Source organism: Bombus vancouverensis, chromosome 1, assembly GCF_051014615.1.
Source record: "Bombus vancouverensis nearcticus chromosome 1, iyBomVanc1_principal, whole genome shotgun sequence".
In the NCBI taxonomy this organism is placed as follows: Eukaryota; Metazoa; Arthropoda; class Insecta; order Hymenoptera; family Apidae; genus Bombus; species Bombus vancouverensis.
Window position 1 is genome coordinate 14,620,880 of NC_134911.1, and position 24,850 is coordinate 14,645,729.

General features: G+C 35.8%; 2 protein-coding genes across 12 annotated transcripts; both read right to left on the bottom strand.

The window, feature by feature from the left end:
- Positions 1-406: 406 nt before the first annotated feature.
- On the bottom strand, positions 407-21,461 carry l(2)gl (LLGL domain-containing protein l(2)gl). 11 transcript variants are annotated; one of them, XM_033327873.2, is made up of 16 exons: positions 21,287-21,461; positions 14,239-14,336; positions 12,002-12,092; positions 8,633-8,874; positions 8,057-8,195; positions 7,213-7,400; positions 6,843-7,128; positions 6,001-6,757; positions 5,752-5,908; positions 5,530-5,675; positions 4,941-5,457; positions 4,578-4,858; positions 4,138-4,273; positions 3,696-3,895; positions 3,282-3,364; positions 407-2,551 (listed from the first exon to the last, which is right to left on the bottom strand). In XM_033327873.2, exons 1-16 carry the CDS (start codon positions 21,368-21,370, stop codon positions 2,450-2,452), a joined length of 3,507 nt encoding a protein of 1,168 aa, XP_033183764.1. In that variant the 5' UTR covers positions 21,371-21,461; the 3' UTR covers positions 407-2,449. The 11 variants fall into 11 exon arrangements, with proteins under 11 accessions (XP_033183764.1, XP_033183761.1, XP_033183758.1 ...); XM_033327870.2 differs by having other exon boundaries at positions 3,696-3,913; XM_033327867.2 differs by having other exon boundaries at positions 3,696-3,913; positions 7,213-7,427.
- A 507-nt stretch (positions 21,462-21,968) lies between these two features.
- Positions 21,969-24,297, bottom strand: LOC117153654 (glutaminyl-peptide cyclotransferase). The gene is made up of 6 exons (XM_033327909.2): positions 24,109-24,297; positions 23,805-23,948; positions 23,335-23,604; positions 23,103-23,264; positions 22,817-23,042; positions 21,969-22,744 (listed from the first exon to the last, which is right to left on the bottom strand). Exons 1-6 carry the CDS (start codon positions 24,280-24,282, stop codon positions 22,593-22,595), a joined length of 1,128 nt encoding a protein of 375 aa, XP_033183800.2. The 5' UTR covers positions 24,283-24,297; the 3' UTR covers positions 21,969-22,592.
- Between the last annotated feature and the right edge of the window lie 553 nt (positions 24,298-24,850).

Here is a 24,850-nt window from a genome sequence, read left to right on the forward strand (position 1 = left end):
TTTTATGTTTCAAATTTCAATCCCCCCCTCTTGTTTCAAAAAAAGACAACTTTTAAAGGGAAATTTGATGGGAAATTTAAAATTAACGATAGTAAACTACGATTAGATAAAAAAAAAAAGACATGTCGAAAAAGCTTATTTATAAGTAATCGAAATACATATATTTTCCTCAATTTTTCCAGAAGCAATTTTTTGTATATGTTTCGCTTCTGAAATGCCAGAAAACCTATAAAACTTATTTACCTGTGGAATTTAAATATATGCTAAATTTACATATATATATATATAATATATAAATATATATATATATTTCAACATCGACTGTTAATGTCATTTGTTGACTTTACATATTTTATAAAGGAAAAAAGTATGAAATGTTTGGGAGCAGTTTTAACAATTCACCATATGCAATACGTAATATTTTATCAAGGTAAAAAACAAATAATTTTACAATAGCAGAAGCACGTCCGTTTTCATACATTTTGTATCTTACTTAGCTCATTAACTTTACCTTGTTAATGTAGTTTACAATTGTAATAAAATTAACGGTACAAGGTGCACCAACAGCACAGAATACTATAGTAGATCTTGAATAATAAAATTCAAGTGGATTCGATAAACAACAAATTTATTCTAATTAATATCCTATTTAAATGTTTAGATCTATGGTTATGGATTAAGGATTTCATTTTCAATAAAAAAAAACTGTGCATAGTCGATGTTTGGAACACCTTGTATAACATTTATTTGTAATAACCGCGTACAAGAAACATACATTTCGCAAAGCGGTTGAATAAAAGAAATAAAAAAGGTCGTAAGAGAAATTATGACATTAGAGGAAGATTAAAATCTATCTACAAAGGCCTCGCATTAATTGCATCAACGAACAGTAAATTGTTATCATTTTTAACACACATGTAGTCTAGAGGAACGATAAAGGATGAAAAACTTTTTATTCGAAATCACGTGAATAGTCGATCGATTAAATAGTTAATGGTTGATTAATTAAATGTAAAAGAAGAAACGAATATGTATCTTTTATGCATCAGTCTGTCACATTCGGTAAAAATATATTAAAATTTTTAGTAGTTTTCATTTTTGTAAAAAATCGTTAGTTATGGTATTATAAAAGATAAATATGAAATTGCCCCGGGAAACGGAGTTGTGTTTGTTTCGAAATTTTATTGAGATCCAAAATCGTGGTATCTTAAATACGATCCGTACTGTCGCAAACACAAATCAAGCTACGTAGTACATCACTATATAACGATAATAATAGTACATTTGTAGCATTTTACGATGTATTCGCGTAAAAAGTAATATGTAGCAATTGTCCTCCACCAAAAATAATTAACAAATAGCTTGTTTATCTAGAAAGATGGGACATACATACGTGTAATGTTAAAACACAATTACATCTGTTTTGTTCGTATAATATCGGAATTGAATTCAGCGAGTTTCAATGCTGCTCGATAGAAATAGTTCGATTGTACCATGATCGTTTCCATCAAAGAAAAAGGAAACTTAACGATTAACAAGTATCAATAAAAAATATATTCGTAACGGCTCTCCTCTTTTACGTCATGGCCATTGATAGTGTCCCTCACTTAATCTCTGTAACTTTTCTTATAACGTAATTCTACTTAAGTAGCTATTTCTTTATTTTGTTAGGCGCATCAATTCAACATACTTACATATTTTTCTTTTTTTGATCCTTTGTCACAAGACGCCTATATAATATTCGAAATACTATATAGATGATTTAAGTCGCCTTTTCACTTTTTACTTTTATTATTTAGAAATATGACGTGACGCAACATATTCGTTGCGTTACAATATGGCTGCCATGTTCACAATTTGTGATGTATCTTGCTTCTTTGTACAAGCTATAATTTTTTAATTATGTTCAGCTACACACCATGAAACGGATCGTATAAATTTTCCTCAATTTTTTTCTTAATGCTGCATTAGAAAATTTTTTAAAATTATATTTTAATAGATTGATCTACAGATGAAACAACATGAAACATTTTAATTTTTCTTTGAGGATTTGTTACGCTTGTATGTAAATAAAATGCATTTTATTAAAATTACCTAGGCCTAGTTCTACTAAACCATCGAAAATTTTGCTCAATCACGAAATTGACTATTAAAAGAAATGCAATGAGAATGTTCAGTTAAAATGTAAAATATATCGACAATCTTGGCAGTTAATATATCTCGATTGGTTCGTCGCTACAATACTCGAAGTTCACTTGTTTATCATTTATAGCTAATGCTAATGCCGCATATAAATCTAGATTTTTTAAAAAATCTACGATATATAAATTCTACCTATCGCCGCTGTGTACACGTGAGTCCATTAAGTAACAAAAAATCTAATTATTGTGTGGCTCTGTGTACAGAGCATAAAATCAGGGAGTAGAGTACAGGACAATTTGGAATATTCCTAAGAACCGACTTCTTCAGGCCTTGCCAATGGAGCTTTTGACTTTTCGGTAGTCACTGTAGTTGTTGTTATCTCCAAGTTTGCCAAGTCAGCTGCACTAATCTGCAATATTAAAAATAATGATGTTACGCATTTATCTAAATGATATTCTGCAAAAACTATCATGTATCCAGTTAAACAAAGCAACTGGACAAAGCAACTTATAACTACGCAAAAAAGATTGTTAATACATCAATAAATTAAGCAGCGATATGTTATAAAATATACCCACAATTTGAAGATTGATAAATCGATTATCCAATTCTTAAACAAACTGAGCTACGTAAATCGTGTTAGTAGATTAGGAGCGGGCGATATGCTAAGCGTTAATTATATAATTTCATGGCAAAATAATTGCATATTCCTAATAAAGATATAAAATATCTCTTCCTTATTAATATAAAATGAGTGGTTACTTCAGACGAATCAAACTGGGAAGAATATTGTAATCACAATCTAGAGCAATTCTAGGATTTCCAGAGAAGGAACGAATGGTTATATATTACTGAAAAAATGAGCATGCCTTATCATCTGACACACCTAATGTTTATGAAAACTGAATTAAAATTCCTAAGAAAATAGTAATATCATTAGCGAGTATTATCTTTTCTTTATATTAGTAAGGACAATATATCTTCTATGCGGACGTTTATAGAATTCTTATATATTGCACTACTTTTGAGAAACTCCAAAAATTTAATGGCATTCTATCATTTTGTCACAAAATATAGGCTTAATATCGAGGTAAGGACCGACACCAATTATCGCAATACATTCAGTGCCGTTTGCTGACCTCGACGTTTGGAGGTAGAGTGATGGTAGCGTGTGTCGTTGTAGTCTCAGTACCGCTGCGTATCTCTCTTTCTACCGTAGTGCCTGCGCAAGAACAAATAGCACAAAACGAAACAATAACAAAAGAATACAAAAAATATCAGAAGAATAAAAAATAAAAAATTACAAAGCGATAAAAGACAAACACAAAATGTTAAGCGATCGATGAATTACGTAGTATATGAAATTATTAAGAATATGATTGTATACAGTCTTCAAATACTATAACATGGGGTGACCTAAAAAATATTCGTTTAAAAAATGTATTTAAGAAGAATTCGATGAATTGTTAAAAATCAGTTTAATATAATGTATTATTGGTCACTTGAATAATTTATAATTCACACTAATTTGAATCAGCAATGATTTCACTCACTATTCATTTGTTGTGTTTCATTTGTCTGACTTGTTTCGATCTCTCCATTAGCAGTAGTATTGTTGGTTGTTTGCGAAACAACGGTTGTTGTTTTCACAACTAGGGATTGATTTTGAGTGGAAATTTCTGAAGTTCGTGAAGTCACTTCCATTTTAAGTCCTGCAAGACGACTATGAAGTTCTTCGGAAGACGTTGCATTTCTGAAAAGTGAACTGTTACTGCCAAACAAGTGGCAAGTGTAAGAGACACAACGATTAGCACAGCAAAATAAACATATTATTAAAGTCAGCTTGTCAAATTAAGATCATCTTTCCTTGAAATTTTTGCTCTTGTCCTTTATCATTTTTATTATCATAAAATTAATTGTAAACAGGTAAGCAAAAGAAGCATGTGAAATAAAACAATAAAAAGCTAGGCATAACATACAAACACGTCCACTTACAGCAAATGGTCTTTCACGCTATCGATCGTTATATCTCCAATAGAACTTAAGTCTTGACGATCGTCCTCTCCGTTCACATCATTGGTACTTGCTGCGGGTTGCAAAGACGATTCTTTCGGAGATTCTTCACCACCGGCTAAAATAGATGTATTCAAGAATGGGTACTAAAGGGTTAGGAGACAGCGTTCCTTGATGATGTTAATCAGCATAAAGTACAATTTAGCAGCTAGCTCGTTTAATAAATCACAAGTAATTATAGCAAAGCAACATTTAGATAAATACACGAGTTACTTGAGATATGCCAAGCGATTACGCATATTTAGTAGTAGCACGTTTAAACATCCTATGACAACATGTAACTTAATGATTACCCGATATATGTTAAATACAAATTAAATACAAATTAAAAAAACTTATGTAGGTGTTCGTGGTATACTCACTAGAACCCACCACACCATTCTCCATAATCATTCTTTGTACCGCATCTGGTTGACTTCCTTGCGTTGTATCACCTTCCGTTTCTGCTGTACCTTCGACCACACCTTGTTCTTGGGTTTCTTCGTTGTTAGTTTCCGGAAATGATCTAGCATTTGGTGGTAAATTTAATGCACAGTGCGCTTTTGTCACTTTACTAGCAGACAATGAAATTCGCTGCAGTTCCGAACTTGAATATAAATATAGGGCTTCGCCAGCTTTTGTGAACGTCAACGAAGAAATTCCACTAGAAAAACAAAGCAATATTCTCACAGATACACTCATATGATATACACAGATAGACACAGATGCAAAAGAGATATACTTACTTAATGTCTTCCTTCTTAATAACAGCGGCATTAAGCTGTCTTCTTAATTCGGGAACACTGAGCACTAAACAATCACCAAGATTACTCAAACACAATAAACAGGTTTCTTCGTGAGTTCCTGCAGGTTCGATTGGGCATGTGAATTTTGCAAAACCCGTTTTTCTAACTCGTGAACCCTCGTTTGCAGTAAGTTTGTATTTACAATATGGTTTCAAGGATGGAAGATTGAAGATTTTGAATTGTTCTTCGCTAGCAATTACAACTCTGTGTGGAGAAGCCATATCAGGACCAGGACTTACGCCTTTCTCAGCTTCGAATGGTTCTGGCAACGGTACGCTAGACCCATCAAGAATTGTAATTGCAATTACAGGTGCTCTGTGCTTTAACTGAATCTCTTTGCCTAATGTACAATTTACATCCTCTTCTGTTCTTCTAACACCAGCAGGAATTGCTAACGTGAAAACATAAACTGTACCGTTATTGGTACCCGCCCAAAGCGTAGGCGTCGTGTTTTGCACTATAATAAAAAAAAAATGTTAATAGAATATTCATAATTTATACTCGATAAAAATGTATTAGGAACACTTACTGCTTATAATGTAACTTCTAGCAAAATATAAACATCGAACCATTGACCCCAGTGCATCATCTACAGGCCTTGCTTCCACTTGTCTCTCCACGGGCTTCAATTCTACCGGCGAAAGGTCACCACTCGGAGAAGAAGCAACACTGGACCTTCGAAAATTAAAAACCAATCATTGTTTAACATATTAACATTAGTTACAGTTTAACAAGCTTAAAAAATACTCACGTTTCTTTCTTCTTTTCTGATGTTGTATTCCTAGTTGGACTAGTGGCATTTGTTCGACGCTGTGATCTTCCTTTTCGTAATCTCCTAAAAGATTCCCTCAATGATTTCTTAAACGACTTTCTTCTAGAAATTGGTGTATCACCTGCTCCAGAAAGATCTAGAATGACATAACAAATCGAAAACTAATTTACTGTCTTTACAAATATACGATTTACAGACATTCGACTAATAAAAAATATGTAAAAATACCATTTGGATTAAGTGTACACTTCACGTTGACAGCTTTCGCTCTTGTATAATCGAAAACAGCTAAACCATGAGCCGTGCCTGCAGCAAGTAATCCCCACTCGCTATGCATAGCCAATGCTGTAACCGCAGCTGGCGGGTATAATTGAAGAAGACTTTGTGGTTGAAAACCGACTGCGAAAGATATACTAGTTGTCCTCGCCGGAAGACGATCATGGCCTTTCCAAACAAATCCATCGCGATCGTTTACGATGTTCATCGTGATGGCTTTGATTTCCTTGTTTACAGGTTCGGATGATATGGTGGTTGTAATTATGTGGCCAGCCGTGCCGGCAACCACTAATGTCGATGACAGCGGACAAAGCAAAACTTTTTTCACAGCAAGTCTGGGATCATCGGAGTACGGATCAAAGGTTCCAACTTTTCTAAATGGTGGCCACTCGTCCTCGTCATCCTCCGGTGGTTGTTCAAGAACATCCAGATGTTCGCCAGTAAACAGAATGGATGAATTGTACTTGTAGAGAGGTGTTAAAGCAACGTCAGACGCATTCCAAAATCTCACGGTTCCATCCTCGTGGCCGGTAAGTAATAATTCTCTGCTTTTTAATTTATCATTTTCCGATTTCTGACAGAGAATAATTCCACCATCTATAGGCCATGGTTTATCCGAGTATAGATGTTCCGTTTGCGCTTTCCCAGCTGCGATAATGTTCTCCCATAATTCCTCAGGAACATTCGGAACGTGTTGCGAACAAGTGACCTGCAAATAAGGACATCACAGACATAACGAGAAGGAACGTATACTTATAAAATGTTATATTACAAATTCCGGGAATGATACCTACCGCACTTGCATGGAGAGATACTAAATACGGTAATGCCATCATCTTCCATTCAGGATTATTCAAATCAATGGCTACTATCTCTTCTTCGGCCAATACTATAAGCGCTTCTGGACTATCAGATGCATCTTTCCCATCCTCTTGTTTAGGAAACACAGTGAAGAAGTCGATCACCTTTGACGTGAAGTCAAAAACAACATGTTTCCCCTTCGCCATAACGGTAATGGTGTGACGATCGCCGTAACTTGCACGTTGCATTCCACCCGAAAATAAAACGAGTTCTCCGAGTCTGCGAAATGTTTTACAAAGACTCATTATCAATCCAATTACAAAAAAGATAATTATCGATGTTGTGGGAAAATCCTGTACTCACTCTGCGGTTGGATAGACGAGAATTTTAGTGACAGCTTTACAGGGAAATGGTCCATAGGGTGTACTCGATTCCAACATGCTGTCGCTGCCTGGACTCCAAAATGCATAGGATCCATCGTTGTGGGAGGAAACAAAACGGGTCTCGGAGACCCAGTGGACAGATTCCAGCTGTTGCGTGGAGACGAATGTCTGCGCACGCGAAAACAAACCCATCAGCTGCACGTACACGTTCGCCAAAACCACCAAAGACACAAACAACAATCAGAACGAGCGGTACCATCTCACAATACGCGCTTAACCCATCGGTGCATATTATTTCATTTTAAACTGAAACGTTTCACGAATCGTTATTCTACATAGAGTTTCTTTCAATTACTTAGATATGCGATTCATTAACACTTTTTAATCCTGTTGCTTTCGGTTCGGTCATTTTCAATCCAATTGTACATTTTAACGTTGCAAAATACTCAAGTTTAAACGAAATATGCAAAAATTCTTGTCGGTATGCATTTCTTTCGTTTTAATCTCATGTCACATATTCTGAAACGTTAGAAATACATTTTGTTTGTGAAAATGAGAGCAAGATTGAAATATAAAAATTCGACGATCGCAACAGGAATGAAGCATTTATTAAATGAGACAATTGATTAAAATTATTCTCTTTTGCGTGGTACTTGAGCTGAATGCACCTCTATGTACCGATGGATTAAGCATTGCCCCACAAATGTAATAAGCGAGTGTGTTGGAACTGTTTTATAAGCGTGTCATTACATCTGCCACACTATAGTCTTGTATACATAGCATGTGTATAAAGAAAGATATGGAATAATAATACGAAGGCTCACCTGTTGGGCTCCCGGAGTCGCTTTGTTCCACAAAACCATTAAACCACGATTGTAACCTATCAGAATATTGTCTGGGTGACCTGGTTGTTCCGCTATCGCCTCGACCGCTCCTGGATTCTTCTTGTAATCGTCTGGCACGCTGTCATAACATCGATACGTTACGGGTACATGAATCTAGCCATTTCAATGCCAACTGCCTCGCAATCGACAATCAAACGCTCCGTTCCATAATGAAAGTTAATTGAAAAAAAAAAAAATACAAAAAGAAAATCGAGGTTCGCATGATTTTGCGCTAAAACTCATTGTTTCGCAAATTCTGGCTCAACTTGTTAGGATCGCTCGTATCTCACGAATTTACGACTAGTCGTTAACGATAATATTTCAAATCGTACGTTTCGCGTAATTTATGTTCATACTGAAACTACCAACGACTGAAGTATAAGATTTGTACCAAAAAGAACAAAATAAAAGATACATCGAAAAATGCATAACGCTAAAGAAGAATCAAGTCAGTTGCTACAGGCATCCAGCATGCGAGTTTCAAAATGCATATAAACACGCAAGAATTACTCTTACTTTTGCATCACGACATCCTGGTAAATGATATTGTCAGGCATTACGAATGTTTTCAAGTTGAGAAGATAGATGTTCCCGCCCTCCGTTCCAAGAAGAAGATGTTCGCCGCTTGATTCGAGACACATCGCCGAAATTTTCTTCAATTTGCCCTCCAACGATAACGACTTGGTCTCCACGACCGAACTTTCGTTGATCTCCCATAAATGAAGAGAGTTGTCGTCGCAGAGAGAAACCACGCGGCCCTGTTACATTTGTAGTAATCAATCATTTTTATCGCGCACTTATTCTTCAACTAATCGTAAAGATTAATACTACACATAATTCTATCTATTTTAATGAATGAAAACGAATACTAATTCGCAATTGTATTGGTGTCTCGTATTTGCTTTGTCATCTCCATACTCGAATGTAAAACTCGTGACTTCGTAATAGCTTCGTATCATAATACAGATAAATAAAATAACGTATTGTAGATAGTTTTCATGACCTCATCGTTTCTCACGGAACAGATCCCGTGTCCTTTTTTTTCCCCCTGGTCACAAAGACGATGCCTTCTTTGTAATAGGCGAAGTGAAAACTCGAGGAAAACGCAAGGTTAAGAAGGTTTACCTCGCGCCTCGCACTTTCACGCGTGTCTACGGTACTTCCAACGTGTTTTTCTCGAGCAGAACGTCGCTCTTTCCGCGTGTTATTAACGTGTGCAGTTGAATAATTGAGATCCCGTACTCGATCATTATACCAGCAAAAGCACGACGTGGGTTATACCTTGCATTTGCTGAAATCGCGTCTTTTCGCGTTTCGTGAACTTTTCAATTTCAAATTGACCCATAATTCGAATTTGATGAATTCCGATTATTGATTCGTGATAATCTGATCGTTTCGATCAACAGAACGATTTAAAGCAACAAAATACGAGAGGAGAAAAAAGAGAAGCCCAAGATCCCATCCGATATCTAGCTACGACGAAGCAATCGTACAGGCGCTATCTTATCGGTTTTAGGATTCGCTTGAAAAATGATCGCGATAACGAGATTTTATGACTCGTAACGAGCAATGTAAGCAACTTGGTGCTCGATCATGCCACGCCTATTCTGTGCATTGCTTCGTATCATATGTTTTATACACAACTTATTACAAAACAATTTACCGGCAAAGGCAAATGAACGTGAATCGACTCATCGTTATTCATGTATATACAGGGTGGTTGGTAACTGGCGGTACAAGCGGAAAGGGGGTGATTCTACGCGAAAAAAGAAGTCAAAAATATAGAATAAAAATTTTTTTTTAATTTCTTTTTTTTTTTAAATTTTTCCATCGAGACAACGATCTACAGCGAGATCCGTTATAACGAGACGCGATAAAGTGCACGCGTACAGGGCGAAAATTCAAAGTCGATTTTCTCGAAAACAAAGCCTCAAACGAAAAATTTGTATTCTATATTTTCGACTTCTTTTTCCGCGTAGAATCACCCCCTTTCCGCTTGTACCACCAGTTACCAACCACCCTGTATATGCTGATTTTCCATATTAGTCTGCTCGTTTTTTCCTCGTATAGGCAATTAATTACATACCTACTGAGTTCTATTCGTTCATGTGTACATGTATCGTATGTTTTTGTCGTCGCCCTTCGACGCTGCTCGCTGTCAGAATTTTTACTTCAATTTTCACAAATACACATATTACTGTGTATTCTAACGTATCATACTATATCCGAAGAAATATAATTATTCTTCCTTCTATAAGCTAATGACGAAGATGACTCGAAGGACGTAGCAGAATAAATGAAAAAGAAAAGGAAAATTGATAATTATTATCGTGTTGGAAATTTTACGATTGCATCATCGGTTGAATTGCAGATGAATTTCATAACGAAATTTTCCCGGCGACGAGGTTTGTATTTAAAAGAAAGGAAACAGGAAAAACATCGTGTACGTACGGTAATACGTTCCCGACCTTTATGGAACGGGCGACAATGGTGTTCGTATATTATTTATTCGAACACGCGTGCAAAAGCGCGTTGCGCGTGTCGCACACAGTTATGCAACTCGGTAACGATGGCCGTATAAGCCGAACACGGTGTCGCGTTACCGGTGCAACGCGTGTGACTTTTAAAACAACCATAACTTCACACCTCCGTCTGGTCCCTTTGATTACAATGTACGCAGAAGATATTACTATCGCGCGCAGTCCTGACACGAAGCACCGTTTCCTTGGCGTTCTCTCTTTTTTTCTTCTTTTTCCTTTTATCGAACTTCTAACAAACATTTAGCTTATAAAAATAGCAACGTCAATATTCAAGCGATTCAAAGTGCGATAAAGTACGCTCTTCTTATCGTCAAGATTTCTATACTCCGTTCTACATATACTTAGATCTCTCGTATTACGCTATGTAATGGTCAGAGGGAACATTAGAAATGGAGACGCTATAAGGGTAATTGGAAAACACAAATTCCAAGAGTGATTTGAAGAGACAAAAATTTCTGGAATTTCTCGTTAGGAGATAACGTAACTCCTTTGGAAGGTTTAAGAACTATTAGCGTGGTCATTAAGAAATCCGAACTAGGATGGTACGTCAGCTGGCATTCGTTTCAAAGTATACGCTATTGCATATTTTAATCCAGTGAAGTTTACACGAACTGAGCTTCCACAGTGTTTCCTTCGTTTCTATTTAATTCAATTGATCGTTTAGCGTTTAATATATGCCCTAATCTCGTCAATTGAAAACTATAGAAATAAATCTAGAAATCGATTCCCACGCAAACGTTAACGTAGCTAAACCACAAAGTTTACAAGATCATAAACCACCAACAATTTAACACACTGTTGAATGGCCACGAGTACATTTGTGTTTACACGTGCGTCAATTCACGCAATTGTTCAGCTATAAAATTGTGTGAATTGTTCATTATAGAATCGTGTTTATCGTGTTTGACGGTACTCGTTAACGTTAAAGCTATCAAACTACAATCAGAATAAAAAAGTTCTTCCAATAAAACGGAAACATAAAACTATTTATTTCCATCTTATCATCGTGGCTATTAGACAGCGGATATTTATGCAAATTCATGTCCTTACAAACATAGTTGAGAGAAACGGTAGTTTCGCTCACTGCATGCTACGGTGAGATTCATATTTTGAACGTTTTGTATATTTTTGTATATTATACGCGTTTTCAAATTTCCCGTGAATGCATAAAAACCGTCAATGTACAGTATATTTAGACGCGTAGGTACCAGCATCAAATTATATACAAGTAAAGTCATTAAAAATTATTCAAGTTTTCCTTGACTTCTGAAAATAGTATTGCATAAGATATCCGTGCAACGATACGTTGATAACACGTTAGTAATGAATAAATAGCGGTGCTTACCTCGTTGGGCAGAGCAACAATCTTTGTGACAGCATTCTCTCCACTTTCGATGGTGTGTTGTCCATAGAATTCCACACCTGGCCTACCGAATCTGTAATCGCACGTCAGTCAAGGGAAACAGAGAAAATTAGATAGCCCTGTTTAACAGTAACAGTAGACCACCTCCGTTCCTACCAAGAAACAGAAGGTGGTTTTGTTTCGAAAATATCAGATTTAACGTTCGCTGACAGGAACGATTGTGCTCGATCCACGAATTGTATACAGGCCTTTTATATCGTCGTCGAATTCTACTTCAATCGCCGACACAGATTCTGCTACAGTTTCGCCTAAAGCCAGCCATCTCTTACGTCGTTGATCAGACACGCCCGTTATCGAAGGTACATATAAGCAATTCCAAAATAAATAGCACAGACAGAGATTCGAGATTTCTAAAGATTTTACAAGCGACTAGCAGCAACTCGTACCTCTCTAATATCAATTGCAAATAGAATTTCCGTCGAGACGGTAAAGACGTCTATCATACGTCTTGCGAAATGATAATGATCATCTACCGATTACGTAGCCATTCGAACATCTGACATCGAGACGCGAATAAAGTAACCGGTATGCAGTCGTACGGTACGCAGCGACGCATTGGGAATCAATCCTTTTGTGCGCTTGTAATTAGCATTTTTCAGACGGTACTCGACGCGTGTACCAAGCGATTGACGAAAGAACAATTATACAAAAATAATGTTTTAATTAACTCTTCGAATGGATCGACTTCGACATCCTTCCGTCTCGAAACGACTTCTCATTGATATTATAATTGCTCCTAATTGTCGAACAATTAATCTAATTATATAAAATAATGAAACGTAAGACAAAGCACAATAAATTTTTACAGATGGATACAGAAAAGATAATATTATTTTGACAAACATCGTAAAAAATATCGGGCATATCTAGACTAGCTTCGACAGATTATAGTCCTTTTGGATCGATGATTGACCTAACACGAAGTGGGTAATCGGGTAACAAAAGCAGGTCTACAATGACTAATTTCTAAACGTTCGTTCGATAATGAGTTTCTTAACGATCTCGAAAGATAGATGCGTAATTTCATGTTAACATAGTACGTGTTCCGGGAATGATTTAATGCCTTTGCGGTACACATCAACCAGACATCAAGAGGAACAAGTGGTTACACTGTCGAGATTTACGCGCTGCTGCAACGACGGCGAAGATCCGACGGAGCAACGGAAGATTTGTGATTCCTGGAAATGATACGAACGAATCTCTACTTAACTGATCAAACTTTCAAACGTACACCATCATCGATTTTGTTCTTTCCGCTGAGACTTTAACATACAATACGACGTAAATTCTTTTCGCTTATTTCCAATGATCTCACATTCTCGACCGCACTATTTCTCCATCTCTACCGAAACATACATACATACGCATAATTATTTTTAATTTTTTCATTGCCATCGGTACATCTTCGATGCATATTCCTGCGTATAAATCACACACTTATTTCGTCTAAATTTATCTAAATTTCGCGATCGATTCGTAACGTACCTAATACAAAACGTAGTACCATGCTCGACGCTTGCACGCTCTTTAATCTTTCGCCAGACGTAACCAAAGTCAGAACACCTCCGCTATTTCATATTCATATGCGCGACTCTGCGATACTTCGATACTTTCACATCCTACGTTCCCAGTCTCACGGGAAACATGACTCCAAATTCAGTTCCGTCGCGTCCAACAAGGAGACCCTCCGGAGAACCTTGCATCGGGGAAAGCAATCTATCGCTCGACAAATGCAATTTTCTCGCGGAAACGACAACGCTGAAACATAAGAATCGTCGCACGATTCGATATAGCTGTCTAAAGAGAAAAAGCAGAGCGTTTTCTGAATGAAATCCGTGACCGTAAAAGCCGGGGCGTGAATCGAGAAACAGCTTTGACGTGATGGCAAAATATCGAGTATCGTTGTATCTAAAATTAGTATTCATGGTGGGGGGAGAAAGAGATGAGAAGAAACCGGCGTCAATCACGTTCCCGTTTCCCTTAGGCCAGTGGCTCTCGAAGTGGCTTTCGACGATTTATCGCTAGATAGGAACGTTATCGAGCATCGAGACGGTGCCTTGTGGTCGGATTATAAATATCGAGAGGAAAAAGCAAAAGAAGAAAACAAAAATAAATGAACTGGTCGAAAGCGAAGGAGCGACGAAATCGAAAAAGGATACACCTTGATGGCGCCGGATGCCGTGCCAATGATCATCAGCCGCAAACTCGGATCCCATGCGAGGGCTGTGGGTTTGTTTGGGAACCCATGCTGCACCGTCTGCAAAGAACAGGAAAAGATTTTTATTAGTCTTAGTTATTACAACTATTAACGGGAATGAGACGACAAATGTAAGGTTATTGTACGGTGCTCGAGTACCTCGAGTGGATTAGGTTTCTTTCAACGAACATTTCCGAATTTAATGATATTTTGCTTTAATGATAGTCGTTCGAGTAGAATCCCGCTAGTTATTAACCGGCGCGATTCATCGTTCTTTATATAATAAGTTAGATAGTGAATGGGTAACACTTCGCGTAATTTATACTGTTTACATTCTCCTTAATTACCTGCATATACTTGATGAATAATTCTCGCAGTTATGTGTTGGAACAGTTTTGTCGAAGTAACAGAGCAAGTGTATAACCATTATGAATTTATGAAATCGAACTACTTTGTTTCAAACTACATAAATGTTTGTCTTAATATTAAATTTTGCTTCACATCGTCGTATTTTTCAGAATTTTTCATGAAAGACTTATAAATCTCCTTTTGTCTCTATTTATAAGATGAAACGATAAATTGAAACCAGACGAGAATAAAAATACGAATCTCCGAACAGCTTCTCCAAAACCTTTCCATTTTCTCACATAACGGAGTAACTCACGTTTTCACTCAATTCGATTCATAAATTGGCATGGTCATTTCGCCTGACCATTCCTTATGATAATTGTACACTGTCAGCAGTAATCGGTACACTATTTATACGAGAAAGTCGCTAAAAATAGTGTACGCTATCTGCACTGTCGCTGATATGCGCACGCTCCATGGCAAAAGTTTGATTCTCGATAAGTATCAATTTATTCGTAGCTTGCATGTAAGACGTAGAATGAATTAACCTGTCAATTACCTGCAGAAAACGTATCGACGATTGTATAAAATTGTCTATGTTTACTGCAAATTAGGACTATAATATAAAACGTTCCTCTATGAACAGAGTAGACGAAGTAGCAGTTCAAGATTCAACTTCCAATACCTGTTTTATCCCATGATTTAGTTATTAATTTCTCAAGGACTAGGTTTTAACTAGAGTTATTAACCTTCCATTTTCAGTTCGGCTGTCTTCTAGCCGCATTAGCCGCTTTTATTACTTTTAAAGTCAATAGAACCGCGCGTGTACAAAAGTAATAGCAAAAGAAGAGAAGAATAAAATTGAAAAGTGTTGACGATGTATAAGCTATACACACAGGTTTCTGTATTTCGTATAATGTATCAAACAAGAAAGAAAAGAAAAGAAATCGTCATAGCCGTGATAACTGGCAAAAATCTTACCAGCCACTTCTCCAGCAACGCGAGTAGCTCACGGATCGGTCCATTTGTGACGCTCGAGCGGTTAAAATGGAAAATAAAAAAAGAAGAAACGCGGACTCTGGCGTAGCAATTAAACAGAATACGAGACAAAGTGAATTAAAGGAAACAACGGTGCTCGGGTTAACGATCGTGTCCTCCCCATTCCGCGACTCGTTTTCAATGCGACTAACGCTAATTATGCTCGACGCTTGTTTCCGACTTTCACGACATAACTCGTAGCCGGTGGAATCAGTTTTTGGTCGAGAGGCGCACCGATTACTCATCGATGAGTCAGATATCGTCAAATCCCCGTTAATCGTGTGATTTTATCGCTCGTGCGTGCGTACTTACCTCCCGCTCCGCGCGCTCAATCACAAAGAATCTCTTTTACAACCAGCAATTAAAACACATTTCTGTAATACACATTGTAACAATGTACATCCTGTCGCGGAGGGCGAATCACTCGAAAACAATCTCTTAAACTGTCTTTGTTATTCTCGATAAGGGAATCTTATCGGACGAGATTTCAGTAATTTTTCGTTACTTCCGAAGAACAAACACGGTAAGATGAGAATTATGTTCCTTCTTATCGATACACGTGGTTTTCAACTAAAAATACAATTTTAGTTGATGATTAATAATATCGAATCTTGGATTAACGTAACAGCGTTAATAGCGGGAGACCTTGGAATCGGTGATTCTTCGATGCTTCTGTTTTGTAATTATAAATCTAACGTAATCAAGCTGTCGATCTTTAGAAATTGTAATCAAGATATACATTATTTCACTTTACGCTCCCTCGATGAAAAAATACGGCCGCTAAATTGAACATAAAATAAATTTACATATTATATTACAACGTTGCAAGACAATTGACAAGTTCCTAAAAATTTAAATAGCTCGGCGAGTTTTAGCATCATACGGCTACGGTACAACCCTCGAGATTTAGGGCTACCCTCGATATCGATTTGAGGCACGTTTCAACGGCACGATTCGAAACAAGGGTGTCCGTCGGTATAACAGAGAGGGAGCGAGACCTTGACCTAGGTAATTTCCATGAGAAAGGGTGTCGCCGTTTTTCAGTTTCGGGAGAGCGTACCGAAAGAATTAAAGTAAGAAGATGGGTAAGAACGAACCGGCACAAGCACAACAGAGGATTCCCTCGTAAGGTTTAATCTGGCCTAATCTCAATGAGCCCAACCTCGATAGAAATTACGTTAACTAAACATGGATGAAACGATGCTCTTGCTTATGTACACAGAGAAGAACAAATTTACAACATCAAAAATTGCTTGTTTTTATCGACACGTATAAAGATAAAAGATCGACTGCTGATAAAGCTTTGAGAGATTTACTGCTCTTGTCGATTTTTGTTAATATGTATGCACTGCCTAGGTTAATGTTAGATCTATAATTAGAAAATTTACAATTCTTCTTGAGAAAAGGAAACATTCGATCAGTTATAGTGTTATAGCGATCTAATCTTATTCTTGGAAACATTAAAAGTTATTGTTCGATCGATAACACGATGTGACATTTCTTCAACAGAAATAGTTCACGTTAGTATAGTTAAGCATTTTTCTAGAATGTTCGGAACATTACAGAATTCGTGGTATATTTCATACTTAACAAACAAATGAACATATTTTGAAAGGAAAATTATTCACATTTTTACGTAATGTATCATTTAAATAATTTACCAGGAACATTTATTAAATATTGCCGAAGAACAACAAATATTTCTCTATTTGTTATACATTATACATTTATGATAAACGTTGGCGAATTTAAATTTTAGATGATAATAATACCACATCTATATTCATTTAATCACTCATCAGTTAGTTCTAATCTACATTAAAAAATTCTCGAAATAATCCACGGATATCAGTTTGTACCTAACCTAGTCAGGTCAGACTAACGGCACATTCGTCTGCGTATATTAAAGTAAACGTAAAAAGGGCTAGGCACCTTATCACGTATTTGTTTGCACAGAAAACCGATAATATCCTTTCCTCGTATCTCTTCTCTACAACGAATACGTGGTATTATTGATAGAATCGATATTAAAAACCAAACGTTGATTGTTTGTCCCTCGAAGTAACTCCTCGATGAGATTAGTAAAATCAATCCACTTCCAAATATATATTAAAAGATCTAAGACAAAATTGACGAAAAATCTATTGCTTCTTCCTTTCTTCAAGATCGTTTGCCAAGTTTTAAAGATTCCAAGGTGATTCCATTTTGTTATCTTGTCGTTCCACGCCTTTTTCCGATTAAGCGATAAAATGGCATCATTCGGTGATGTAATATAATCAGATGTTATTCGAGTTTCGATCGGACCAAACTGCTCCGTAAACGCTGGGTTTGCGTAAATGCGACTGCTTTAATTAAGGCAACAGGCACCCTCCACGCCGCGAGGGCTTTCTACTTTTTTTCCAACTCGTACATCTTACCGCGCAGAGCGCGCTACTTCTACCTGTAATTGCTTAACCGACAGATTAACCTACATTTCCTATTTCATTTCCTGACCGAACGAAAGTAAGCTACACGTAGTAAATACACGCGTTTAGAATGGACGGAACGTTCCTATTGTCTAATTCGAATTCGTACCGTACCCTGCGTCATATAAAAAGCGGAATGAAAGAAACAAGGACTATGTGCAATTTCGATTCTAACCATGGATACGATGGACAAATTGTGTCTAATTTTTATTGGAAATTTTCTGTTATGTATGTTTATTATCTGTCAAAAAAGAGTGACAATTGATACTTAGAACAATGAATTAAGATAAGCGACGAGAACAACAGGGTTAAATGGTGTTTGATACAGCGCGTAATCCATTGTGATTTTTCAAGTTTTTTGGTATTTACACAAAATTATTAATTGACAAAAATTAACAAAACTATTCAAAGGATCATATTGGAGACTAGTACTATTCCCTTTAACTTTTTGTTTCGTCCTGTTAAAGATCTGTTAAATTATAACGAACAAGAAATAATATAACTGACTGGCTGTAAACTTGTTCCTAAAGGTGACCAATCCTGAGTTATCGTTAACCTGAGTTAAGTTGGGTTTTCGAAGAACCTGACCAATGGTGGATGGAAGTTTGACAACACAATGGAAAATTCTGCCAGGTCGAAGAATTGGCATTCTGGATTACTGAGTACCACTAGCGTAGTTCGGTGTTGAGAATGTGAATTCGAAAAAGACTTTCTGGAATATAACTTTATGATACTTTGCTAAAATTAATGGTAAGGAACAATAACCTTACCTATAATAAATGGGATTTTTTTAAATGTGTGTGTTAGCCACAGGCCGACCTGCTAAAAAATTCTTAAATGACGAACAAGTTAATAATTAACGACATTTGACCGTAACATAAAGTCGTTTTATTGTCTTTCCTAACAAATGGTAAACGATACGAGTAACAATTTTCGATAGCGAATAAAATATCGCATAAAAATCATCTTGCATGAAGCATCGATCGGAACCGGTACGAACTGATTGTATTCGTGCGACTATTATCGCCAAACTTCGAATCCAGCAGGCCGAGAATTAAACAGCGATAAGGTTTCGCGACAGTGCACCCGATGGCCAGTGATGATGACAGTCAGTCGAGACAACCGCTAAAGAAACGCATCACACCGCACACATGACCACAATAATCCTGACTCTAGACATCGTATCTCGGCCACCCGTCGTCTTCTAGACTTTCGGTATCGATTACGTTCAGATATCGACCTGTTGATTCTGTACCGTTCATTCTTAAATCACGCTGTATCATATTCTTGGACGAAGACAATTTTAAAATCTTAATATTCCTCCATGAAACCAGCCTTTCAAAGGTGGTAGCCTTCGAATGGTGGTGTGTTGCTGATCAAACGCGTTTCGCAATGCTTCTTTCAAATCAATACAGAGCGACAAGCGCTCTTTATTTCAACAAAATCGATTCAATAATTACATACTTAGAGGGAAGAACGAAGAAGAAAGAAACGAAATTAGTCGAATTTTAAAGTTAATTGCTTCCTTTATGACGTGTCACGATTATAACGCTCGATTCGAAATAACAAACAAACTGTTTATTTAATAATATGGAAGCTGTGTTTTGTTACATATAGCAGCCCTAACCGCCAGTAATAAATAAGAAACGATAAATCTTGGAATGTGATTTATACAATATGATTTGAATATGATATGGATACAAAATCTATTTAGTAACTTTTGAGGTAAATTATAATGCTTGCTCTGAAATATCGTACTTATAAGTTGTTCGTTTAATACATAGGGTGGTATTGGTAGTTGATTGTGTAGCAATCACTCGTAACCGTCAATAACCTATGAGAAACGACAAATCCTGGCGCGCTTTATCGCGTGTTAAACGCGTGCGCTCGATAAACCGAAATTAAAGTCGAATTCATTTGATTCCTCTTTATCGGGTATAAATTCGGAACAAGGTTTTTCTTCCGATTATATACGATTTATATCATGGCACATATATTTATCAATCTTCTCGAGTCGTAATATTCAGCATCTTTTTACCTTTTCTTTTTTCCTTTTTTCTTCAAGACAAGATTTATCTTTAAAACGATTAAGTAGTTTACGCGTAAAAGGAACTTGTGTTCTGAAAAACGCATAACGTATCAATATCGTGCTATCAAGAAACTGGAGATTACTATCTGACATGGTAACAGAATAAACTTTCAATTGCAAACCTGTTGACTTATAAATAATGAATGTGTAAATAAGATGTGAAAAAGATCGGTTTGTTTTAAGAAGATAGATGACTGATAAAATTAACCTTCCTGACGTCGTATATCAAATTCAATTCGTCAACTCATTATTTTCTCTCGATTAAAACCTTAAAAAGCGTATTGAAAAAAAAAGAAAAACGCTTAAACGATTCGCAATGTCTTTTCAAAGTTTTGAAATTAAGCGAATGAAAAGAAGCAATGTAAAAACCATACTCTTTAAATGTAAATGAAAACGAGTTTGACCTAATGTTCACTCATTCACTCTCACTTCTCTCCACTATGAATAAAAAAACGGTGCAAAACACCTTTTCCTCGATGCATCAAAATTCTCTGCTTTCCATTGAAAACGCCAACACGTCGATATGATCGAACCTGAATACCCTATACATAGTAACATTGTTTTGTCGCAAAGGTGAATCTAATGTATTTCAATAATCTCTTTCAGTAACGGATAAAAGTAAGGCCTAAGAAAGTAAGAAAGTGTCGGCGCATTTCGCCGGGTCGGATGTGGGCGAAACTTTGGATCGGGACTCACCTTTCGAAACGCAAAAAGATCCTTTTGCAGTTTCTTTCTCTTGCAGTTTCTGTCGGTAGGTTGTTGGCCTTTGATAAACTTCAACATCTGTCGGCGTTTGTTCCTCGAACGGTGCGCGACACGTCCGTTAAAAACCGTTAATCCTCACGTGTAATGTCACGACGTTTCACTACCGTCGCGAAAGGCTCGGTTAAGACCGCGAGGACCTCCACGTAATTAAAACATTTGTGGCGTCTGGTCACCGCCTTCACCACCGTGCGTTCCGCAGCTCATCGTCTCCGCGCCACTAATATGTACCAACGCCGCCGTCGTTCGATCGATGTATTAAGGAAAATACCGCGAAGTTTAAAAAATGAGGTTTAGAAAAGACTCACCTTTTGAAAAGCAAAAAGATCCTTTTGCAGTTTCTGTCGTTCGACTGTTGTTTGTTGGCTCTTCCCTCTGATGAACTTCAACATTTGTCAGCGTTATTCGTTGTAAACCTCTACGTAATCAAAACATTCTCGAATGAACGGTAAGACGATAACTGAATCCAGTCTCTCTGGTCGATGTGTCAGCCGCTACTCGTTTTTTCGGGTCTATCGTCGTAATGTCGGCTTTCCACCAATCACATATTTCGGTTACGTTCGACCATACTCGGTTAAAATCGGCTGCGTTCGACCGGATTCGGAACGAAAGTCTTCGTCGGGCGCGCCTGCACGAACAATGACCTCGATCAGGCTTGCCAAACCTCATCATGGAATACCTACTTTCACTTTATTCAATTGTTGACCGTTACGCTCGTGAAAATATTTTACAATGCTAATCTACTTCTCAAAATTTTAACTACGATAATGCAGTATTTAACAAGGTAACTTATAATTTGATATTCATTACGCAGATAGTTATAAAATAAAAAATGTAAAGTTAAATCTTAGAACCAGTTACATTTTTCAAAGGAAAGATGAACTAATATTTTCATATATGTTAATGCGAAATGATAATATTTAAAGATATATTACAAACTATACAAATTTTAACAAATCATGCAATATTCGTAACATTAAAAGTTTCAGAAACGATTGAGAATAAAGTTTTATTTTAGCAGTGACATGTTTGAATTCTTATTCCTAACATGTATCCGGAAGTCACGTGTAGAAACACTTCCTCGGCGAGTATATATATATGGATATATATGTATACATGTATATGTATGTATTTGTTGTTTCCATTTTATCGCACTCACATTTAAAATGACATTTGCAATTGTAATTCTATCTATGTCGTACTTGCATTTGTATTAAAATCATTTCACTTATCCAATTTGAACATATTTTATTTAAGATAAAATAATTTATATTCTTCTTTCTGTTCCATAATTTACACGTGTATATGTAATATATACGTTTTGTACATAAGTAGACGCATTAAGTACCATCAAATTACATTGATTCGTTAAGAATAATTTATCCTACAAAAGTCGCGTATAGTACAAAATTCATTTATAGTACAAATTATTAAATCTATGAAAACTAACTCTAAAACAATTTCATTCATTTGTTCCTGTTTAAAATTTATTATAAAATATTGTTATTTTCGTATATGTTAACTAACATTTTATATTATATTTATATAACGTTATTTAATATCGTCATAATAAAAATAAAATTTTCTCTAGCGATATAAATATTTTTCAATTCGTTACATATTAATGTGTAAATATGAAGCTACAAAAACTCTTAGAATTTTATTGATATTTTCTGTTGTTTTTAAATCAATGTTATTCCGATTATCACTTTGTTTATGCCAAACCTTTGGGAAAGGATATGGTATTAGATGAAGAATAGGAGTATCTGAAATACACATGTTATAGAAATTATCTGCAACATATAACATGTATATATGTACATGTAAAAATTATTTACCTCGACGTAAGAAAGGAATATGATCATCCTCTATATAAGCTTCCACAGAATATGGTTGAAAGTATGTTTGTGTAGGTTGTCCATAAGAATAAGATTCAAACTTCTTTAAGGAAGCTAATTTACTTTCAGTCCTCATTAATAAAGAATACCATTTCTCTGTGTTACTAAAGTAATTGTAAAATGTTGGATCTGGTGCTCCTATTAAATCTAACAAAACCAGTAAATCCTACAGGAAAAATAAGTAATGAGTATTTATATAAAGATGTATGCATTTACTAATACTCACAATTTTATCTAATTCAGAGACATTTTCTCCTTGGGTATAATTAATATGATTGTTGTGCCAAACATCAGCTAAATGCCTTGCACCATAAATAGAATCTTTTGGACCCCACTCTTTAAAAGCCTCTTCACCATCAAAAAATATAAGCATTAAACTAATATCATTCTGAAAACACAAAAAAGATCTTAAAAAGTCAAATAAAAATTATGTGTACTTACATCCAATGTATACTTACGTCTTTTATAGATTTTAAATAATCCTTCATAACTTTAGCTAAGTTAATCATTTGAGCACATGGTACTGCACTGTCTGTAGCACCTTCAAAGTTCCTTTCTCTAGTATACTTTGAGTCATAATGGCAAGCTAATGCCAAATACCTCTTTGCATTGGGATTTAATTTTGCAACTATATTTTCAAACTGTAAAGGTCCAAAAGTTGGGGTCTGATCTTCAAAGCTGTCAGATTGAACAGTCCAATTAAGATCATTCATTGATTTCTTGATGTACTATAAGAAAGAAGATACATCCTGTTATCAATAAGAGTAATTTCCTATTAAAAATTGCATCATATATACTATTTATGTATATATGTACTTCTTATTCATGCTTTTTCATTCTCTTGTTCCATTATTTCAATTATTTCTTAATATTATAATTAGTAACTTTGTTTTTACAAGCCTGTGTTACTAATACTATTTCAACTTACATCTTTTACTCTCGTGTGCTCAGGTGTTCCGACGATTCTCACAACGCATATGTTATCTAAAACTTCGTTCATATGATCGACATTTGACAGATCTGACAATGTGATTATTTGATTTCTTGATAGGCTACTTGGCGTGTGATAATACTGGAATCATTTCATGACTGTAACTGATGTATGTTAACGATAGTCAATGACGTGTATTACGAAAGATGATTTTTGCCAATGAATACGCAGAAGATAAAGTGAAAGCATTTGATAAAAATGAACGAGTGTTAAAAATATTCAAGTTCTGTGTATTATATACCTTTTCATTTCGAAAACTTGTTTGTGTTATAATATTTGAGTCGGTGATTAAAACACCCATGGAAATTAAAAAAAAACACAAACCAAGGTAGATCATCGTCGTACTCTGTAGCAAACTTCCAATGAACTGAATGCCGCAAAGCAGCCATTGTGGCAATTTAATTCGTGTCGCCATTTTGAAACCTAGTTCGCGTCACACGTGACTAACGGATGTCTCGATTGCTATTGGTTAACTGTGTCAAGTAGAATGCATATGTATACATATCGGCTAAATCTCTTTCCGTATTTTTTGAATTTTTATAAATACACGATGTAAAACGTCATAAATGTTAAACTAAATGTTATCTATTGAGTATTTTTTTGTACGTTGTGTATTACAGTAAATTAGACTTGTGGTGAAATTTATTTACGGTTTTAGTTTTACAGTTTGAATTTTTAGAATATGCATGCCTTAAAGATATAATGTGTTTTCAAACCGGTTTGATTCTATGGATAACGTCTCGTTTTTAATAAAAAGAGGAACAGAAAAATTAAGCCGGAATTTCATGGGTAAGTAAAAAAAATTATTCATACGTGTTTATAACGTATCAAATATATTAAATAACTTTTAATGATACGTTGCACCTTTTATAATACATAAAGGGTTAGGATTTTTAATAATATTTATTTCTGAGTACAATAAAATGTCCGATTTTGAATGTACATAAACAAACAGTTATGTATACTTACATAATTTAATTTCT